The sequence below is a fragment of the Manis javanica genome, chromosome 3 (assembly GCF_040802235.1).
Source record: "Manis javanica isolate MJ-LG chromosome 3, MJ_LKY, whole genome shotgun sequence".
Lineage (NCBI taxonomy): Eukaryota > Metazoa > Chordata > Mammalia > Pholidota > Manidae > Manis > Manis javanica.
In genome coordinates, this window is record NC_133158.1 from 54,422,354 (window position 1) to 54,445,281 (window position 22,928).

Genomic DNA, 22,928 nt, shown 5'->3' on the forward strand with positions numbered 1-22,928 from the left:
CTCCCAGGCAGAATCAGTCCCTGTTAGGATGGAGAGCAGGTAACTGTGGCAGAAGCAGATGCTGGTCCGTTTATATTCCTTCTCAATTCACTAAATATTTTCCCTAAGGAACATGGAAACAATAGATTTTATCCATCAGACTAGTCAGATAGGCTAAAGCTCAGAAGACCAGGACATCTCCTTCAATGTCACCACCACAAAATATAAGCCATTTCCAGAAATTCCCTTTTCTTATGAGCTATGTTTGTTTCGCATGGCATCTTTATCAGTGCATATTATCTCACAATTTGTTTTAGAACCAGTTGCCAGAGGACAAAAGCGTTAGAGACATTGGAAGGCAAATGAGATTATCTTGTATATTATAACAACCACTATTGCATCATTTATTGTACAGTATCATGTTGTCAATGAATGTACACAGATTTATTAGATAAGCAAATGTTAGATGCTAAAAACATTTGGATCAGAAAAATGACATGCCAATATTGCCTTTCATTCTCTGTAAAACTACTTGCTGAAACATCTTTTGATTGATGGATGGCCTTTAAATTACTTCTGGTTCAACTTGAAACATTTTGTTATGTTCACGTTCATCTTTTGAATCATGAGTTAAGTCATGGAAGGAGTAAACAGATACTTCCTGTGGTCAAAATCTTGTCTCCTTCTTAATAGTGCTCAGTAGATGAGCTCAAAAATGTCCTCCTTTTAAGTTTAAAAAACACAGGTTTTATAGCCTTGATTAATCTTCAATGTATTAGGCTACCAAAGGCATGTAGGAGTCAATCCCAATTCCTCACTGCTGATAAATAAATGAACCTCCGTGGCACCCAGAAAGAAGCTTATTATTGGATCAGCTTGAGACTCCGAGCACTCCATGCAATACTGAATTAATTCAACCAGATACCCTAGGGAATGGAATCCAAGCTCTGAAATTATACACCGGGAAGTGGACTGTCCTTTATTTGTTACTGAACTGCAATCATCATCCCACTTTCCAGGGATGCAATATCTTGGCTTTGTGCTCCCTGCATGCCTTTGTGCTTCTCCCTTCCTGCTGCCCTTCGTGTTGTGTAAGTTGTACATACTGTGGTGTGCCGTTTTGTGTAATGACTACTCACCAAAAATTTACAGTGCCCTGAGTGCTAGCACACTCTTGATATTCAAACCCAACACATCATCCTTTCCCAACAAGACTCCACATAAAAGAGAAGACTGCACCCTCAATGCACTCATATTCCAGAAGCTCTTTCCGCTCCAACCTTTTTTAATAGAATAATCCACCTGAAATTCTTCCCAAAAGAGGGATGTAGCAATCTTTACAAATCCCACCACTAAAATAATGTGTCCATACATTCCATGATACAAGAAACAGCTATGCCTTTTATTTTTTCATAAATACTTGATATTTCACTCAGCAATATTGGATTTCTGACCTTATGCAAGTCACTCTGTAGGTTTGGAAGAAAGATACTAGTCACTCTCCAAACACCCTTTTGTTGTGTCCCTTTTTTAAAAAAAAAAGTTCTTAGTGTCATTTGCTCACTCATTTTCAAATGCTTCCCTTGGCTATCCTAGATAATGAATGGCTGCTGCCACAATGTCCCTTTATGGAGTGAGAGAAAGCAAGACCAGACAATTAGGCTTCTGAGTGATTCTCCCCACAGAGAATGAATCCACTTTCTACTACTTCTCACTGGTGGATTACTGCTGTCTGCTTTTGCTATACAGTTTGAAAATTGTAGTTCTGTTTCCTGGAGGCCCTCCTCCAAGGTCAGAGAAAAGAACTGATGCTAAATGTCCAGGCATCTGGTTACTGTATCCTTCACCAGCACACATGCCTCTGGAGATATGCTTCCTGGACAGAGATGTTCATGTGCTGAGGTGTCCATTTACTTCAGTTAACAGGAAAAACCAGTTGACTACTTAGATTTAAAGTACACACACAACGGGTTAACATCCAAAACATATAAAGAACTCACATGCCTCAATACCCAAAAAACAAATAAACCTATTAAAAAATGGGCAGAGGATATGAACAGATACTTCCCCAAAGAAGAAATTCAGATGGCCAACAGGCACATGAAAATATGCTCCACATCCTAATTATCAGAGAAATGCAAATGAAAACCACAGTGAGATATCACCTCACACCAGTTAAGATGGCCAACATAGAAAAGACTAGGAACAACAAATGCTGGCGAGGGTATGGAGAAAGGGGAACCCTCCTACACTGTTGGTGGGAATGTAAACCAGTTCAACCATTATGGAAAGCAGTATGGAGGTTCCTCAAAAAACTAAAAATAGAAATACCATATGACCCAGGAATTCCACTCCTAGGAATTTACCCTAAGAATGCCGTTTCCCAGTTTCAAAAAGACATATGCACCCCTATGTTTATCTCAGCACAATTTACAATAGCCAAGATATGGAAGCAACCTAAGTGTCCATCAGTAGATGAATGGATAAAGATGTGGTACATACACACAATGGAATATTATTCAGCCATAAGAAGAAAACAAATCCTATCATTTGCAACAACATGGATGGAGCTAGAGGGTATTATGCTCAGTGAAATAAGCCAGGCAGGGAAAGACAAGTACCAAATGATTTCACTCATCTGTGGAGCATAAGAACAAAGCAAAAACTGAAGGAACAAAACAGCAGCAGACTCACAGAACCCAAGAATGGACTAACAGTTGCCAAAGGGAAAGGGACTGAGGAGGATGGGTGGGAAGGGAGGGAGAAGGGGAATAAGGGGTATTACAATTAGCACACATAATATGAGGAGCTCACGGAGAAGGCAGTATAGCACAGAGAAGACAAGTAGTGACTCTATAGTATCTTACTATGCTGATGGACAGTGACTGTAATGGGGTATATGGTGGGGACTTGATAATGGGGAGAATCTAGTAACCACAATGTTGCTCATGTGATTGTTTATTAATGATACCAAAATCTAAAAAATAAGTAAATAAAATAAAAAATAAAACACACACACACACACACACACACACATACACACACACCTGTTTTGCTCATTTAAAGATTTGAAAACAAAAGGCTAAGGTCATTCAAACTCATATATACTGTCCACTTCTCAGGAATAGCCTGAACCTTGACTACATTTTGATACTCTTTTAGTCTAGATTTGAAGGAACTTTTTTAACACAGATAGTTAAAAAAAAAAAAATACCTCTCCTTTTTCTCATTTTATGGAAGAAAGTTCACACTGAATAGGACGCTGGGTCTTAGTTGATTGGAAATGAGCTGCAAAGATATCTGACCCCACTCTTTGTGGGGCTCATAAAGGAAATAAAAGCCAGACTTAAAGCTGTGAGTGCTTTTCGTCAGCCATTTCAAGTCTGTATTTCAAAAGAGAAGGATGTTGTGAGGCCGTTCAGCACTGCCATTTTCAATTATTAGTATAGCTCCTTTAAACACACACTTGACATTAATAGAAACACACTCCATTACTTAAGAAATTAGCTCCAAACACAGTTAGTTTCTCCACCTTTCAATACTTAATTAAAAACTAGGTTCCATTCTCCCAAGTGCCTAAGTCAAGGTTTCATTAGGAGGACAGGCAGGGCCCAATTAATACACAGCCTTCATAGAGCTAGAAATCAATTATTCACAACCTAAGCATGGCTTTGCATGACACCCAATAGATTCCAAGTGTGTTTAGCTCTGACTTATGTTTCCTAAAGCAAGGGTCCATGCCTCAAAAAAGTGAGAGAATGGTAGGGTGAGGTTGAAGAGAGAGAGAAAAAAAAATTGTCCTCCTTTCCTGGGTTTAAAACCAGCCAAGAAAACCCAAGATTCTTCAACTAACAGACACAATGTTTACTGTGCACATTTTGAGCTAGAGCGTCGCACTTGATCCTGGAAAAACTGGTTATTAAAGGTGCTGTCCTTCATCCCAGGCCCTGCTTCTAGAAACCTCTTTACACACAGGATCAAAATATTTTCAAATGCAAAAACTGAGTCCCTGAGCCCCACTGACCTACTGTCTCCTTACTCACCAATCAACTATTAAATAGAGAAAGAAAGAAAAACAGGAAAATTGAGATATGTCACACTATTGTGTGAATGTGTGATATTCTTTAAACTTCCTCAAAGACTTTACATGTCTAAAAAGGACATTTGTCAAGCTAAATGAATTTCCAGCTACTGTATTTAGGTAGCAAATCAAAGTAAAGAAATAGAAAAGGAAAGGAGAGGCCTAAGATTCCCATGGGTGGTATGTTATTTAATCATCAGAAAAGCCCTCTTATCTCCATTTTGCTGGTGAGGAAACTGAGGCCCAACAGGTTTAATTAACTTGCCCAGGTCACACTGTTGGTAAATTGCAAAGCTTAGGATCTGTCTGTAAAGCTTGTCATCTGTCCAGCTAGCCAAATGTCCTCCCGTTGGTGGAATATATTCAGGGATCAGGCATAGGTCTACCCTGTCCAACCCAGAGTCTGTCCAAGTGTAAGTGTTCTTAAACTACCCCTATTTTTCATAGCTCCTTTACTTTATCTGCTCCTATATTATAAATAAATAAATAAATAAAAGAATTTCACTAACAACTCCAAGTTAATCCACAACAGGACAAGCTTAAAGAAATTACCAGAGCATTCATTTAGCTGTCCTTTTATTATTAACATTTGTGTAGTTCTGAATATATACCAACATTTCACATGCATCTTCTCATTTGATCTTCTCACTGCCCCTATAACATACTTTGCAATTAGAGAACCAAAGCTCAGAAGGGTTAGCATCCTGTCCAAGGTCACACATCAGTTAGGTTTGCCCCGCTCTGAAGCACATCTGTGTTCGGTCTCACCATCCTGGAAGTAAATGCCTAGAGAACATTTCAGATAAATAGCACAAGTCCCTGAATTGCTTCTCCTTAGTGCCTACAAAGGCTAAACCAATCAATATATTTCTATAGAGCCTAATAACCCAGGAGTGACTTGGCCACTGTAGAAAATTGTGGGCCATTACTTTTTAAAAGAGCAATGGGTTTTGCTGACTGTCAATCACCACGGGTCTGCGGTATAAAGCTCAGTGAGCAATACAAGTGAAAACCCTCATTGAAGAGTTCATAGTCAAATGGATGGACAAGACAGGCAAACGAATGAATAACAGAAGATAAGCCCAGAACAGAGGTACAGGCAGAATCCTACAGGAGTACACAGGAGGCACCCCTACCCAATACTGGCCCCTCAAGGAAGACAGGCCAGAACTTAGTGGACTGCTCATCCACACCTTTTCTTCCATTTATCTTTCTCTTTTAGATGCCCAGACTCTCCGTCATACACCCTGCTCCCTCCATCCCATTCCTTATAAATTTTTAGAGCACCAATGGTACCACTTTGGCAATGTAGGGTTTGTATCAATAGAATGTAACCTCTACAAGGGCAGATGTTCTGTGTGTTTTGTTCATTGCTATATTCTCCAATGCCTAGAACAGTGCCTGGCACATAAGTAGGTGCTCAGCAAACACATTGGAAGATATATCTGATACTCATTTAAGAATTATTTATTTAAAAAAGAACAATGAACTCAACAAATTAAAAACAAAAGGACTTCCCCCAATCCACCCCAAATAGTACAAATTTCCCCTGTTCCACCAACATACTCATTGCTCCATTGTTTTGTTTTCCCACAATTAGTAGTTACCACTGTGATGTCCCAGCATCCTCTTCCCAGACAATGAGCTTTTGGGTCTATTCCTGCTGTAGAAGGGGCCTCTCTCTAGTATAAATGCCATCACCGACAGCCAGCAGCCTCTGATGTACTGTGCTCTGTGTAGATTGGGATTTGGAACTCCAACAGTGGGCTTAACATGACAGATGGCAACAAAGACAGGTCCAACAATATCACCGATTCACTGGCCAATCGAACCCTCATCGTCACCACCATTCTGGTAAGTTGATTCTAGAATTCAGACTGCCATACCCAGACTCTTATCCTAAACACTGAGGGATTCCTCATCTCTCTTTATCATGCTGATCACTCTTGTCTGCAAATGTCTATTTTTAATTGGCACACTAAAAGCATATGTTCATATATACCTGCATTTGGATTGAATTTTAAGCTTCCACCGGTGTTCTAAAGATCTGCCTCCTTCACGCCATCCTCAGCTCTTCTCTGCCCCACTGTCCAGCCCCAGCCAGCTGGTCTCATTGCTCTCTGGCTGCAGGGAGGTTTCAACCCCCAGGAGACTCTGGCTAGAGACCAGGGAGTGTCAGAGAAAAGTGAGGTCATTTCTTCCCCTGCCTCCCAGTGATTTTGTTAGAACTTCTGTCCTTCACAGCCACCACTCCTGTCCCATCAATGACCCTGCTTCCACACTCCGGCTGTACTGGACTCCAGGAGCACCATTTCCTCCTGTCCGTCTCAGTCCCGACTACCACCAGTGTCCTGATTATGTTGGTCCCTGGGTGTCTACACTGCCCTTGCTCTCACTTCCATCCTTGTTGGATCCTTTTGCCCTTCTCACTCCTCTGAAAAAAAGCCTCTTTATTAGCTACTCTTCAAAGACCCGGGCATAGGTACTCCCTGCATCCTATGGGAACAGTCATCATGCCCCCTTCCAGCCACTGCACACCCACAGGTTGTTCATTCTCCCCCTTCCCCAACCCTAACCCAAGGGATAAAGGGCAGGATTGGCCAACTCTAAAATCCTCACTGTCAGACATTCTTGCTTTGTTAGATTCCATCCATAATGTCAGACCAATTGCTTTCTGAAACCATTAACTTCTGAGATTTGTTCACCCAAAATAAAAACTGTTTTGTTTTTCTGGTGATTATTTTCTCTGCAACTATCTCGTAGAAATGCAGTTTTCTATTTCTATCAGTTTCTTTTAAGATAAGCCTTAACAGGACTTAAATGTCTGGGAAAAAAATGCATAATGAGAAGAAGTAAAAGTATAGCAGTACTATAGCAACTATTATACTTTCATAAAATAAAACTAATTTTCATTTAGTCAAATAAAAATTAATAAGGTTATAGATAAATGGTAGTAAAGAAATGTCCATATTCATAGAATAGGGGATTTATCATGTATGGAAAGAAAAAAGAATTACCGAATCTAAGATTTGAGGTGAGTTCAAGTAAGAAAATGAAACTGATGATAAAAGAAGATATAGAAATAGTCTTTGAATAGATACCCTGAAGAAAACCAACCAAAATATGTAGAGAATAAATGAATAGTGAAACTGAGATGAAATGTAGCTGAGAGATGAGGAAATGATAATATTCAGTACATAGAGAATTTGAAGAACAAGAGGATATATTTGCTGATTTGGATGTCCAGTTTGTTAGTTGGTGAAGTTCTTTGATAAAAGCCAGAAAGGAGGCAGGTCATGCAAAGACAGTGTGGGTGTGGGCACACCTGGAAGCCAGAAATCCAGACATCTGGTCCCCCATTGCCCTTTCCACTTAGACCCAAAGCTCAAAGATGCCTGTGTCTCTATCACACATCCACTCACAGCCCTGCCCTCAGCAGTGGAGGAAACCACACTCATTCAGAAAGGGGGCAAAAGTAATCCAGGAAGTGTTCCTTATTTGTAGAGGAAACAGGAAGGATGAGATTAGCAAAGGCAGGAAGGGGAGGGACTGATTTCAAGACTTTCAAATTGTAAACTTTTTTAAATCTTCAAGTCCTTAAAATCTATTCATATCTTGAAATTCTTTCAAATATTTTACAGCTTCTGGCTGTTGATGGAGCTTGTGTGAATAATTTGTCTTCCGTCATAACACAGTTTTCACATTTGGTGGGTTTCCTGTAGGAAGAACCCTACGTGATGTACAGGAAATCTGATAAGCCCTTATATGGAAATGACAGATTTGAAGGATATTGTCTGGATCTGTTGAAGGAATTGTCAAACATCTTGGGTTTCATTTATGATGTTCAGCTCGTCCCTGATGGTAAATATGGAGCCCAGAATGACAAAGGAGAGTGGAATGGAATGATCAGAGAACTTATAGATCACGTAAGCAAACATACATCTCCTATATGTGGGTTTTAAGTGTCTAGAAAAAATTCAGACTGAAAAGAAGTAAAAGAAAAGAGAAAAAATGGTTATGTCCAAATCAGAAGAAATGTTTCACTTTTTCGAATCCAGTGGTTTAAAAAGTAAGAGAAAACAACCTAGAAATGGAGTTTGCTTCCTTGGAGGGGCAAGTAGGGATAAAAATTGAGGATAAAAATGTACGGGTCTATCCTTCATTCTAAAGAATAAACCACAGTGATTCTTAAATTGGATAAAGAATTCTACAGTTTGCACTTGAGAGCAAAATCTCAGCTTGTCAGCTAATTTTATGATCAAGTTGCTCATTCCTTGCTTTTCTCACATGCCCTTTTGAAAGACATCCCCCTGCAATTTTTTCCTCCATTTAGTTCCAGAATGCATATATGCCTGTCTGTGTGCATTTCATACCTTCTGGCTTCTCTCTGCTAATAAATACAATTTAATGAGCGTAACTGGGTAAATCAACTACCCGAGCCAATCATCAAAGAAGCTTCTTGAGTCAGAAACGTTTGCAGTTGAGAACAGGGATCAGGAGTGCCCAGGGAAAGTCCAGACATTCTCTGGGAAGCTGGACATGTAAGCCAATGGTTTCAAACTTGCTTTTGCAGAGGGCTGATCTGGCAGTGGCCCCTCTCACCATCACTTACGTGCGAGAGAAAGCCATCGACTTCTCTAAGCCCTTCATGACCCTGGGCATCAGCATCCTCTACCGGAAGCCCAACGGCACCAATCCAGGAGTCTTCTCCTTCCTCAATCCCCTGTCTCCTGACATTTGGATGTATGTGCTTTTAGCCTGCTTGGGCGTCAGTTGTGTACTCTTCGTGATTGCAAGGTAAGTTCGAGAACTACTGAACTTAAAACAGATCTAGGTCACCTTCTGTTTGACCGGTATGCTGAAGAGGTACACATCAATTAAGAACTTTAAAAAGTTCTTTCAGTTTTGCCTACTGTTGTGTTCTGTCAAGTTCTCCCTCATAAAAGCCACTCTATAAATGAATACCTTCTAACTATTAACAAGGTACTTTTAAAATGCAGTAAGAAGATAAACTTGTTATCATTTAATTGTATCAGTATTTCATGCAACACTAAATGGTTATTTACCCATTTCCCCTGAATCATCTTATAACAACAGCAGTGGCTCTGCTAATAAATCTGAAATATTTCGACAGGAAAAGTAAAATGGTGTCCAGATACCAGACCCCTGAAATATTTGTTTAAGCAAAACAGAAAAAAAGTTAGCTAGAAATTGTTGTAACAAATAAATACTGGAACATAAGACTGTGAAACCTTCAGAAAAATACTTTGAAAATTTTATTTAAAAACATTAGAGAGTTAACAAGAAAATTCTAGAAATAACTGTGAAAGCAAAGATAATTTACACATAGAGTCAGAGGCATGAAATTATTCAGGTTGGGTTTTATTTTCCAAGATAGCTCTATGTTTAACCATTTCACTCTACACAGTTCTTCAAAGGACTTTTATACCTTTCACTAGATTGTATTTTCTAAACACCTTTGATGCTGAATTTGAAACACAGCTATTTTATCTCCCTATTGGCTTACACATTTGATATCCCTAGAAAGATGATGCAAAAATGTAATTGCTTTTCTATATCCCATACTCATTTTAAAATTTTTCATCTTTAAACCAAACTCAGTGAACTTTTTCCCTAATCAATTTTTGTTTTCCCTCCAGGAATTTCTAAGAGAAATATTTCTTCATGGTAGCTCTTGTCATTGTCCACTGCCTGGTTTTGATTAATGCCAGGTAACTCTTTCCCTGGCAAAATTATAAAGAAAACTTGGGAAAATAACCCAGGTTGGAAAGATTTTAAAGATCCATAAAGCAAACATAGTCAAACTAAATTAATATATGATTTCACATGTGGGTATTTATACATGCACTATGAAATAAATGTGTTCTCCATACCTTATAAAATGTACCATTACCAAATCCTAGATCATTTTTCAAGTTTTGGCCAAATATTAGACTACTTTTAAATAATGACCAAAGATCTTTCTCCATATGTCTTACCACAGAGTATAATATATTGACAGTATGTATAGTGATATCATCCTTTATGTCCTAAATCAGTGGTTGTGAAGTAGAAGAAATCTTGTACCCCAGAGGATATTTGGCAATGTTCTGTAACATTTTTTGGTTGTCAGTTAAAGGTGGAGGATGCTGCTGTGTATCAAATAGGTAGAGTACAGAAATCCTGTTACACATCCTACAGTTTGAAGGACAGTCCCCCACAACAAAGAATCACCCACAAATGTCAATAGCACCAAGGTTGAATGACCATGCTCTAAATTATTAAAGACATTGCTTTGGATGTCAAATTTTAAAAGATAGGTCATTTGCCTTTGGACGTGTAGTTCTCATTACTGCTCCCAAGTGAAATTAATACTGCCCTAGCAGGCCACTTAATAAATGACTACAGTAAGGTAATGTACCCTCCAACAATGGGTAAAATATCTTGTGTCGGCTCGTTGTTCCATTCCTCTGCTCTGGTGCCCACACCTGTTGGGTGATATTAGGGACACGAGAGCAATCCCAGCAGCAGAGGACAGCAGAGAAGTGCGTATCCATGCCCCCAGTCTGCTACTCTGTGAGCAGAAGAGGCAAGGCCATGCTGATGAGCAACCACGCTGTTTGCCACGCTGACTTGATCAAAGGCAGTGGGAGAAAAACCACAGAAGCATCCAAAAGTCCTCACAAGCATGCAGGTTCAAAGTACCCTTTTACACTTGACCTCAAAGTGCCCTTAAATTCCCTTATTTTTGTCATCAGAATATGTCAGAGTAGTGGAACATTCAGTACAGGTTTTCCCCTTCCTTATTCTGTCTGTTCCTCTATAAGCTCTTGCTGACCCAGAGCCCTAAACTTTCTGACTTCATTCTATTCTATTAAGAAAATATCCCCCCAAAATCAATACTATCTACTCAACATTCGTACTCACTGACAATACCATTTATAAACCAGCCCTTTATTTAGCTTGTCCTCCTTACTGTTCCCTTCGTGCTGTCTTTCCTCCTGCTCTGGGTCTTGGGGAAGTGGAGTCACTAGGTATCAAACGCATACTTGAGAGCAGCTTGGTGGTGAAGCGTGGAAAATATCTCCCTGCCGTTCAAAGGTGCCCTGTCATGAGGGTCGTACTCTCAACCACGCTCATCCTCTCCACACTTTTAATCCATTCCTGCCTCTACTTCATAAAACTGCTAACCATATTTTGGAGGTAATTCCCAAAGACAAAATCCTTGTTGAAGAGGCTTGCCAGATCCCTTTTACTCCCCACCACTGTAGCTCGAGACCGTGAACTTGATCACCCCATACCAAAAAGCTAAGATGTAAAATCTTTCTGTTACCACCTTAGTAGTTTGCATTCAAAGTCAGTGAAGTAGAAAAGAAAAAGTTAATCTCATAATCATCTTTAGCTCTAGAGAGGCTTTTGAATTTACATTTTGAAGTATATCCTTTTATGTTCAATTAAAAGGGAAAAATAAAGCCCATCACTGCATTTAGGCTAATGCTCTCACTAGACAGATTCTTCGAAATCATTTGCTGACCTGAATTGAATTTATATAGTGAGAAAAACAAAGGAAAAGGATTTAAAAATTTTAGTTAATGTGACTTATTACAAAAGTGCACATCAGTTTTTTGTTTCATGGTTGGCTTTTTTTTTAAAATAACCTCAAGTATTTTATGTTCATCATGAACACACAATTTAGATAGACCAAATATCCAAAATACAATGTCGGCTTACATTTTATGATTTATGTTTATTTTCTTAAGTTCGCATTACCAAAAAAAAAAAAAAATCAAGGAAAAATTTGACTGTAACTCTAAGATTGTAACACAAGCCCAGCAGTTATTACAAGTTCAAGTTCAAATAGAGGTTTCTCCTTTATGATCTTCCTCTCCCCAGTGCAGCCCAATATCCATTCTCAGCCATAAAAAGAGTATTTTAATTAGTGATCTTCAGTATGAGGATCATTTTATATCTTCCATATCTTCCATTCAAGAAAAAGCCTGGCATATATGAACATAACCCCCAAATGAGCCTCTACATTTCCACATAATGCTACTCTTTCATATGCAAATTTTGACACAGATTCTAAGCACATTTGTCCCTTTCTCTGTTGTTCTACTAAAGATCAGCATCAACTGGGGACAGCAGCTTCAGAGTACCATTGGTGCAGGTCACATATTGATTTTCCCACAGACTTCCTGCTGCTGACACTGCTGTCACCCTGGCTTTCTTTAAGCAGGCATAGGAATTTCAAATTGAAATCACTACGTGCAGGCCACAGGTAGGTCTGGGGCACTCTGAAAGCCAGTGTCTTGAAGCTCAGCAGCATGACAGTCTTCTTCAGTCCACACGTGCAACAAGTCACTCAGAATCCTGGAGAGAGTCTAAAATACCTCTTCAGAGGGGCAGAATCACATTACTGTTTAGACAGTTTTCCTTTTTACCATAGAAAATTAGATTACTTGTTACTTATAACTGCAAAGTATGAAACCCTGAAACAAGACCAAGTTCAAAGCAGCATTCCAAAGGAGGTGGTGAGCTCATTGATCAGCACATATATGGGGGAGAAGTACCTGAATATCAGTGGTGCTTAAGAATTGCAAGTTTTAGGTCTGTTTAGAAAAACTTAGCAATGCATAAGCCTGCTGATTTATTACAATCAGTATTTTTAAATTATTGTACAAGTGACAATGATATTGCTTAAGTAACAGAATCTTTACTCTGCACACAGTTTCAATTAGCAAGTTCATTAATGTTGCCATTCATTTCTTTAGCTCAGCAACCTACAATGGTTAGAAGAGTATAGAAATTCAAAGCTTAATTATATTGTTGAAACAGTTAATTAAAACGTATTGGCATGACATTGTCAATTAAAGCTATATTCATAAGCTTCACAGGAGCCCACACTGTGTGCCCTGGAGCTGTGGAGAAGGCACTGTAATGAATTGTATACCATTATTGTGGGATGAACCCCAAGGCTGTTATCCCAGTCCCCCTAAGACCTGATGAGGGGACACTGTATACTTTCCAGAAGGCATACAGGGGATTTAGGGAATGGCATTTCATTAAAAGGAACTGTCTGCCCAGTTCCCTGTGCATGATTCACAGTGTGCCCTGCTTTTTGCTATACATAATGTATGCACCTCAATCCCGGTTCTCCCCAATGTGTCAGCAACCTGCTATTGTTTACTGCTGAAATCTTATGGCTGCAGAGCATTCCATATGTTCTCATCGGTTTTATGGCATTTTAACATTACTCTAACACTCCTGCTTGCATTGAAAGAACCAGTGGCAAATGGCAAAGCTTCCGGTGCTAAGAACTACTGCGTTTTAAATCATTTCCTGATCACTTTGCAGAGCATCTGCTAATGTCTCTCTGGAAAAATAAGTGTCCCTTGGCAAGACAGCCCTAAAAAATAACCACAGAGCCAGGGCCTCCTTGGTCTGTAAAGGTCAGACAGATGTTTAGAAAACAGAGAAGGAACCAAAATTCTGTTCTGTTCCCTGAATTTTTAATACACCCTGAAAATGTCTGCATTCCCTCTTCTTTACAAACAAGGAAACTAAGGCAAGAGAGGTGAAGTGAATGACTGGCTCAAGGTCAACTTCCAGACTAACTAGGGCTGGAGATCAAGTGACTATAGCCTGTAATTCTGGAAACAATGAAAAACAAATCAAAAAGGAATTATGAATCTAAAACTCCAGTGAGACATGCTTTAGAGTTAACACTAATCAACCCCTATGCCTAGGCCAGAACACTTCTAAGTTTTAACTTCATTTCTTCATTTAAGAATTGTGATTTTTGTTTCCATATATGTACTATCCTAAAAAAAAAAAAAAAACAAATACACCCAAATCCAGACCTTTTTGTTCATTACTTTTTTTAAGTTTTGCAGCCACTTTAATGCATTATGAAATCACTAAATCACAAACTTCTTGTAAGCATCTGACCACAGAGCCCCTAGGAGGCCCACCAGGCCTCATCTCGGCATCCTCCCACAGCAGTAAGCAAACCAATATCTTGACATTGTAGCTGGTACATGGCAAGTGTGTGTAGCGGTCATCACTAACTTGGTGGAATAACTCCTTGGGATGAGTGAACCCTGCTTTACAGTTCATCTACTTGCTCAGTAAAAGGGAAATGAATGGAACATTCACAACTCAGTACATTTAGATCCAAGGAGTACAACTCCAGCCGACCAATGTCTTTGGCTTAGAAGTAAGTCTGGTAAATAGAATGTCTCAAGGCTCCTGTGCACTCTGCCCCCAACAGCTGTAAGTTTGTGAAACCAGCCTGTACTGTTTTGGTTTGATGCTTTTCTCACTGTTGTTTGTTGGGTTTTCTACATTGCTCAGCAGGTTTTCTGGTGCTGCTTGGGTTCATCTGATGTTCACAGACTGTTTCTGTTAACTGCCACAGGTTTACACCCTACGAGTGGTATAACCCCCACCCATGCAACCCCGACTCAGACGTGGTGGAAAACAATTTCACTTTACTAAACAGTTTCTGGTTTGGAGTTGGAGCTCTCATGCAGCAAGGTACACCGGTTGCCCATCTTTGTCACAGGCACCCCACAGTCTGCTGACAGGCTTTTGTGCTGGTAAACTCCACCAAGGAACTGGAGGGTAGGCTCAAAAACCATCTCAGGAGGTAAAAACCTAGAACCTGACTTCCCAGCCAGTTCTAAAAATAACAGAGACAAAAATATGACCTAAATGGAAGTCCTTTGCTATGTATCTAAAATAAGACCTGTAACAAGCAGTGAATACCAGTTTTCCTAGAGGGGAGTAAAGGATAAAGTATCTTATATTTTTTTTTACCAAATTTGCATAGATGGAGGGATCAGTCTTTTCTTCTTCCTTCTCTGCAAGTCAGAGGGTCTCAAGGAGTGAAATTCAAATCCTTTGAAAATTAAGTTGACTGAACATTCTTCCAATAGCTGGCAGTACCTAAAACTGTCACCTAATTACCACTCTGAGACCCTACTGGGATTCATCGTAGCTTCCCAGTAACTTTTACCATCTCCCTTAATTGGCAACCATAGCAATGATAAACTCTAGGGATTGGGGAAATAAAATTCAAACCATAGAAGAATAGCATACTTTATACATTTTTCTATAATTAGGGGGATTTTGATTTTGCTGGGAAGGGAAGAGTGAGCTGTCTTAACCTCTGGAAGAAATACAGCTCTTTTGTAGTTTTTCCTCAGCTTTGATTCCAGGTGTATGGTCTAGAAAATATTCCTTAAGATTGAATGTATTAATTTAAGAAAATCATAAGTCACAGATGCTGTTGTGTTTGGAGTATCTGCACATTTGACAATAAGCTGCAAAAATAAATTGGCAAAAGAAAATTCAATTGAGACATATATTAAACCTGTTTATTACTTGGGGGTGAACTCCTAAGACTTCTCATGAGGGAGTGGATATCATACTACTTGAAATGGTTGTATTTTGTGTCTATGAACTAAAAGGAGAGAACAAGTGTCTCTACTGTGAAAACACCAAACAATTGAGGAGGGTGGGTGAATCCTCTCATCATGCAATTAAGCATAGTTTATGCAGGCACTGTTAAATAGATTTAGACACAGCCCCTGATTTACTAGAAATCACATGCATGTGTTTAGAGCATAGCACAGATAAATCTTTCATGAAAACCCATTAGAAGCCATACACTGCTTTACTGGTGCATTTAATTTTTAGGACATTTATCTTATGAGCAATTACTTTCAAGGAGTAAAGGAGACCCCCTTCCTTCCCTACAGCTTGTCTTCCCATACCATTAGAATAGAAAAATACAGACTTGGATGTCACAGAGCATGCAGACAGTCTGGGCAGGTACACATGACTGTGTCTGCCTTCTGTCATGTGAATGCACCTGCCCCCAAACTTCTCTTTCATATTCTACCTGTTTGGAGTTTACCATCATCCACAGCAAATCGTGGGGTGCAGTGTGTGCTAGTTACCACTACCTTGGGTACATGACAGTCAGCCCCAACCAGACTCTGCTTGTTTTTCAACAGGCTTAAAAATATTTGTCAGGTGAAATAAATGTGGCCATATGTAAATTTGTGATACTGGTGACTGTGCATCTGTCCTTAGCATGTGACATTGGACCAGGTAGCTAACATCTGTATCGACTGTTGTGCTCTCTTATTAGCAGAAGCTTGTCACTGTACTCAATTGGAAACCATTGTGTTTAATTTCTTTTTTAATGTGATGATCAGACTTTCTCTTTTCTACAGAGCGTGAGCAAAGTCTGGATCAGGATTGGCTGTCATGTCTGCCGTAAAAGGCACTAAAGAGACTTCAGCAAGTATTGTCTCTCATCCCAAATATTTTCTAATAATATTTAACTCTACTTTCATTGCTTCCATAACTTCATCCTCTAGAGCTGGAACTTAGATAAACCATCTCTACTTGAGGGAAGCCATTTCAAAGTATATCAATCAACACTGAGAGTCATGAAAAGTTACAAGATTGTGTGAAAATAAAAACCACAATAAAATGTCATAAAATATAATTCATACCATCTACCAAGGTTTAAAATGTACTCTGACTAGCTTTCTACTAATTATTTTTTAATTTCCAAGATAACTTCACCAAAAGTATAAATATGTAAAGTGTGATAGATATGAGTCTATATTATTTATTACATGTCAATAGTTGGTTATCCATCTGTCTGTCCAGTTTCATTGCCATGTAATACATAATTATGAAAATGCACAAATAACAAATTAAAACTTTATCTTTTCATAAATACAACCAAATAACATAAGGTTAAACCTACAGCAGAAAATCTATACCTATGAACTATAAAAATAAACCTATTAATTGTATTACTTATTCCCCCTAGCTATTTTATGAAGTGAATGGTATTTTAATAACCAACTAAAAAGCTGACATAATATCATACAGGCACAAGGTTGCTAGAACAATTAAATATAAAGGTATGAAACAACCTTGGGCATTAAACACACAGACACACCCAGAGGCATATCAATCCCATCAAACCACAAGATTAAAACAACAAATTATACCACTAAATCCTTGGAGGCAATTTAGAGGAAATCGTTATAAATCTGTGTAATATTACACACCCAAATTCAAACAAACAGAAGAAAGAAATACAAACCACAATTAAACAACTGACCTCATTAAAAGAAAATGAAGTTCAAAGATAGCATTAGGAGAATGTGTCGGTTAATTCAAAGCCCAGAAACTCTGCCAACCTTGGTCTGCTTATCATGAGCCTTGAGCTGGCTTTGACTTTTCAGCAATATGTGTCTTGTTTATAGATTAAACTTAAGCATAAACTCATTTATTTATAGATCAGTAAACTCCAATTTCCCTTTCCATCTTAAGCCATTAAATACAAAATTTCAAAACACCCCATCAGAATTCATGAAAGAATCCTTTAAACTAGATATTTCACCTGCTGTACTTCACCCTTTGAATTTTTAAACTTAGGGTGTTTTCCTTCCACTTTGTAACTAGTCCAATGAACTTTGTCATGCCTCCAATTTTATGGAGGAGATGCTAAGTACAGAACCAGTGCTGAATTTGAAGCAAGCAGATTAGCCAAAACCTATTCATGAATTAGTACAATTGGAGTGAGCTTGCATAAACCCTTCTACCCCTTTTGATTCTACTGCTGGATTTACAGGCTTTTTGACCAAAAGTTTTGAGCTAGAAAGTATTCACAGAGAATTGTCCTTTGTGAAGTAAACTTGCTCCATATACCCTTTCTTTTAGAGAAGAATGTTTTCTTGGTAAACACATTAAGTGCTTCCATGTTTTCTTTAACAAACAATCAGGAATCATCTGATGATATCTAAAATGTATATTTTTACTCCTTTTCATCAGAGAAGCATCCAGTCTTTGAACTGTAATTAAGAAAGAGTATTTTATTTAAGAACAAAATTGCCTTTCACTTTTGTTTTATTTACGAACAAAAATGCTTTTTGGTAAATATAATCTTTTCAATCAAATAAGAATCTTCTTTAGAAAAAAGTCATCCGACTTCAAAAGAAAAAAACAATAAAAATGATTGATCTACTGTCAAGTATAGCTGTATCCTATTCCACTTGATTTGTAAAATCCCAATGTTTTACTAACATACATGTGATAAATGGCAGATGTTAATCTTTTGGAAACTTCTCCCATTCTTTAAGTTTAAATAAAAGTAGGTTACCGTTTCAAAGCTTTCATAGTTGTACAAAGACCTAGAACACTTTATTTCACACAAAAAGATGCATCATATTAGACAATAGTAAAAAAAAACAGAAGTCTGGGGATTGACGCTCAACAAAAACAAACTCAAATCTAAGTAACTAAACTAGCTCTATAAATTGTAGACATAGACTATCTTAGGGTTAAAACCATTTAATACCATTCAAATGTTAATAAATTACATTTTAAGCAGCAGCAGTGATTAATGACACAAGATCGTTTAGAGCTTGCTCTCTTTTCTTAAAAATGCATCTATTTCACCTACACACAAGAGAGTAAGTCCTTGATGGATTTATAATGTTTGTATCACACAAATGCATTACCTCCCTTGACTAGTGTTGAATCCTAAGTCTTCCCTCTTCTCCTCTGTCTAACACTCTGACTCTGATGATATATCATCACAGGATCAGAGCTGATGCCCAAAGCTCTATCGACCAGAATAGTTGGAGGAATATGGTGGTTTTTCACCCTAATCATCATTTCATCCTACACTGCCAATCTGGCTGCCTTCTTGACAGTAGAGAGAATGGAATCCCCCATAGATTCAGCAGATGATCTGGCAAAGCAAACCAAGATAGAATATGGGGCTGTCAGAGATGGATCAACAATGACCTTCTTCAAGGTAAGAAACTGACAGTGTATATTCCCAATGCTTGCCTCCTGCTGAGAGGAGGGGAATGTGGAATAAAAGAGTCTCTCCAAAAAAAAATAAAAATAAATATAGGTGGGCAATATTTTTTATAAAATAAAATTCATAATGACATAATGACATAATCTTATTAGAAGATTATGTGCCCTCAGCAACCACCATAAAGCAATTTCTTTGGTCCAATTTACTACACTCAAATCCACAGATCTGTATCATCAATATCCTCTCCTGCCTTTATATCAGAAAAAAAACCTGCTCTTTTCTGAATACCATATAACCACCCATTAATTAATCACTCATGTATGGAACCCACAAAATAAGGATTCCTTAATCTGAAATTCTGACCACCAGAATACTTTAATATCACTGTTTTGCTCTTTTTGTTCTGTACTTGATGAGATAAAAGCAGATGACAAGTAAATGTGTTGATGCTGGAAAATCTTTGGAGAATTAAAACCAAAAAAAAATCTCAGAAGACATCGACCTAATACTGCATCTGCACCAACTAGGTGCTCCCAGGGTGGCCTGAAGCTTTCAGATGGCCTGGAGTGCCTTCCATGCACCAAAGGACAATTAAATTAGAGTAGATAGAGCTTTAATGTCAAGCACATGTCATTGTTCAAGTCTTTTTAATTACTTACCCAGAGTAATGAAACTGCATTCTGCCTTGCTTATGGATTAAACCTTAGTGCATATCAAATTTCAGATACTACACCTCCCACAGGGAAGGAAAAAAATGGATTTTAACATATACAGGGAGGCTTAGAAATGGCAAAAACGTCTTGGAGATCATGGAGCTCAGCCTTCAATTTACTTGAAAAGAGGACAAAACCTCAAGAAGTGAAATTATGTGTTCAGTCATATACTTGGTCTATGACAGAGATGAGCTAGAACCTTCTTTCAAAAGGTAATTGTACATGTGAAAAAAGGGAAAACAGCATAACCAAAATGAACTCTAAAACACCTTCATCAAGGTTTCACACCCGGGTTACCAAAAATGAAGTTCTCACCCCAGGATTGAGTCGGCAATGACATGTGAAGAATATTAATTTAGAAACAGGAAACTAAGGACAAGAAAAAGTGGACACTTGTTTATATAACAATATTGGTTCACCAAAGTAGGTATTACTATGCATCAAATTTAGTTTAACAATTAGCAAAAAAAAAAAAAAAACATTTTCAGAGTAAACTATACCCAGAGGTTCACCAAAAAATAGATCAATGTAAAAAGTTAGGATTTTCTTTCCCTCTATGTTAAAAAAGATGACTTTTAAACAATCTTTTCATTTTAAGAAATATGTCATTGATTTAGTGAATACGTAAAGTGTGGTGATTATTTCTTCCCCAGACAAGTGTTGTTTTAAGGATGACCAACATTAAATATATGGCTTCCCAAGCTTCTGAAAGCTTGGATTATCCTAAAATCAATAGTATGAAGGGACATAATTTACCCCAAGCTAGTGACTCATCATGATATTTGTCAGAAACCAGGAAAGTCACCCACAAGGTATTTAGGACAGAGGGACATGGCCAAAGTAGAACTATGTCAGAAAATACCTGAAAATGATTCACCTCTTTCTCCAATATCAGAGTTTTGAAGCATCAGGAGATGGATGAGCAGAGGCAAAAAAGATTCTACTACCTTCTGACTGTACACCACAAATACAGAAAAGGGAGAGGCTGCCCTTTGACAATGCAATAGTGGACTTGGCCACCATGTATTCACAAAACATCCCTCAACCTCATTTGATTTCTTTCTGCTCACATATCTCTTTGAATATAAAGGATGCTGGTTCCCATTTTTCTGGAAGGACCCTGGGGTGACCACATAGTGCTTGGATAGTGTGTTTCCCCACAGCAATCATGCACTGCCCTCATACCTGCTGTGCCCTGGGCATTTTGGAGAGGGTTCCTACTTGCTCCCTGGTCCTGAAAATGAAGCACAAAGGGAAGCAGTCTCTCAGGTCATCAGGCAAACGAGGCAATAAGCATCTCAGGGAGGAAGAAGTGATGTTAGTACTGACAATGATGAGGAGAATAGCATGCATTTCACACTAACTCACAGCCTCACACTCTGATTCCAAATGCCTTACACATGTTATCTCATTTTTCCTTATAAAAGCCAGTTGAGATAGGTACTATCACCCCGTTATGTGATAAGGATAATGAGGGACACCTTGGTTAAATAGCTTGCCCAAATTTACAAAGTATCAGTGCAAGAGCCAGGGCTCAGTCACACTTCAGAGAGTTCAAGAATTGGTCTGTTTTGTTTGCCATTATATCCCCCAAACCTAACTCTCTGCTTGGCACAAGGCAGGCATGCAGAAAATACGTTTTCGATAAATGAACATATGCCCTAATGAATCCTATGAAAAATGGGATTCGACCAGAGAAGGGAGGGTGGGGGGCTAAGGGGGAGGAGTGTCACAGTCCATCCAGGGACCATCACAAACTACCACGAGCTGGATGCCTTATAAACAACAGTAATGCATTTCTTACAGTTCTGGAAGCTGGCAGGTCTGAGATCAGGGTCCCAGAATGGACAGGTGAGGGCCCTCTTCCAGGTCACAGACGTCATTCTGTCCTCACATGATGGAAGCGGCTAGGGGGTTGTCTGGAGCCTCTTTCATAAGGCACTAGTCCCATTCATAAGGTTCCCCCACTACCACGTCAGGACTTACACCTTCCCAAGGCCTTGCCTCCTAATACCACCATCTCTAAGAGTTAGGATTTCGACATGTGAATTTTGAAGGGATACGTTCAGTGCACAGCAGAAGGGATACATAGAGACCCACACAGGGAGACACGCTGTTGCTGTGTTCCTCAATTTACAAGTTAGCTTATAACCCAGCAACCTTATTTATCAAGAAGGAATTTATTTGCTAAAAGAGAACAAGAACTAAATCCGCTTCAGTTTTCCCCTTGAGGGTGGCAAGCTTTTGGTAAGCCTCAGAAAGGATACACACTCAGAGTTCTTAAACTGCGTTATTCCACAAGGGAGAGAAGCGTTCCAGGCTTTTAGCTTTCAGGGAAATTCCACCTTAAGTCTTGAGTGACGGCAGTTATGGTCACAAACAACCGCACCTCACCTGGCTCTGCATTAATGTTTTACCTCTGCTGCGCTATGGGAGCCTCCGTCCCTTCCTCCTTTCTCTCCTAATCAAAGATGGTATCCTCTTTGGCGCTCTTGAATGAATGAGGAGGGCCCCCTGTGCCTAGCCTAACAGAGCACATCCTGATCAGTTGTTGGATCATAAGCCATTTGTTCAAATAGACCCAATTTCATCTCAGTTACAAAGAAACTTCTATACAAAGCATTTTCTCATCACATGCAGTGTAACATAAAGTGTTTTTGTTCCCAGAAATATATATATATATATATATATATATATATATATATATATATATATATATATATATATATATATATCCCTTTGGCAGCATCCAAATGGTAGAAATCTGTCTTTGCTTTCAAGTTGATTTTAAATTGTTTTACAGCTAAAGAATAGGCAGTTGCAAAATGGAAAGGACTATAGAAAATTACCAAAATTCATGAACAAAACAGACTTACCCTTCACCATTGGTCTTTGGGCCACAAGCCCAAACTTTTTCAGTAGAGTTTCTTTTTGCAACGTGTGGCCAGAGGTTGCCTGCTCATATTTCACTCAAAATCCATTGGCTTTCCCTAGACTTTTCTATTCTTGCAGACGGTATGACCTTATATTTCATAATTGGGATATTTGATTTTCAACAGGAGCAAAACCAAAATTAAGTTTTTTTAAATAACTCAAGTGAGATTCCACTACCCACCATCTGAATTCAGGTAACACTGAGGGAGTGAATGGACATTTATTAAGCAAGTGCTGGCCAAGGTACTACATGGCTGAGACAGAGGAGGCTGTAGCAGTTTTCCATCACTGAGTCGTTTGGATGTTGAACAACCACATTCACCATCAGGGACTGTATTTACAAGGACAACTAAGATTAAAT

General features: G+C 38.7%; 1 protein-coding gene across 11 annotated transcripts in view; it reads left to right on the forward strand.

Moving 5' to 3' along the window:
• The window catches only part of GRIK1 (glutamate ionotropic receptor kainate type subunit 1), a 371,438-nt gene that overhangs the window by 320,303 nt on the left and 28,207 nt on the right, over window positions 1-22,928 (forward strand). For 10 of the 11 annotated variants that reach the window (XM_073231439.1, XM_037013234.2, XM_037013236.2 and 7 more), the window contains 5 exons: window positions 5,801-5,914; window positions 7,783-7,986; window positions 8,634-8,857; window positions 14,478-14,596; window positions 18,694-18,911. In XM_073231439.1, the coding sequence (XP_073087540.1) occupies window positions 5,801-5,914; window positions 7,783-7,986; window positions 8,634-8,857; window positions 14,478-14,596; window positions 18,694-18,911 (879 nt within the window). The remainder of the gene's footprint in view (window positions 1-5,800; window positions 5,915-7,782; window positions 7,987-8,633; window positions 8,858-14,477; window positions 14,597-18,693; window positions 18,912-22,928) is intronic. The other variant, XM_073231436.1, reaches the window with a different exon arrangement.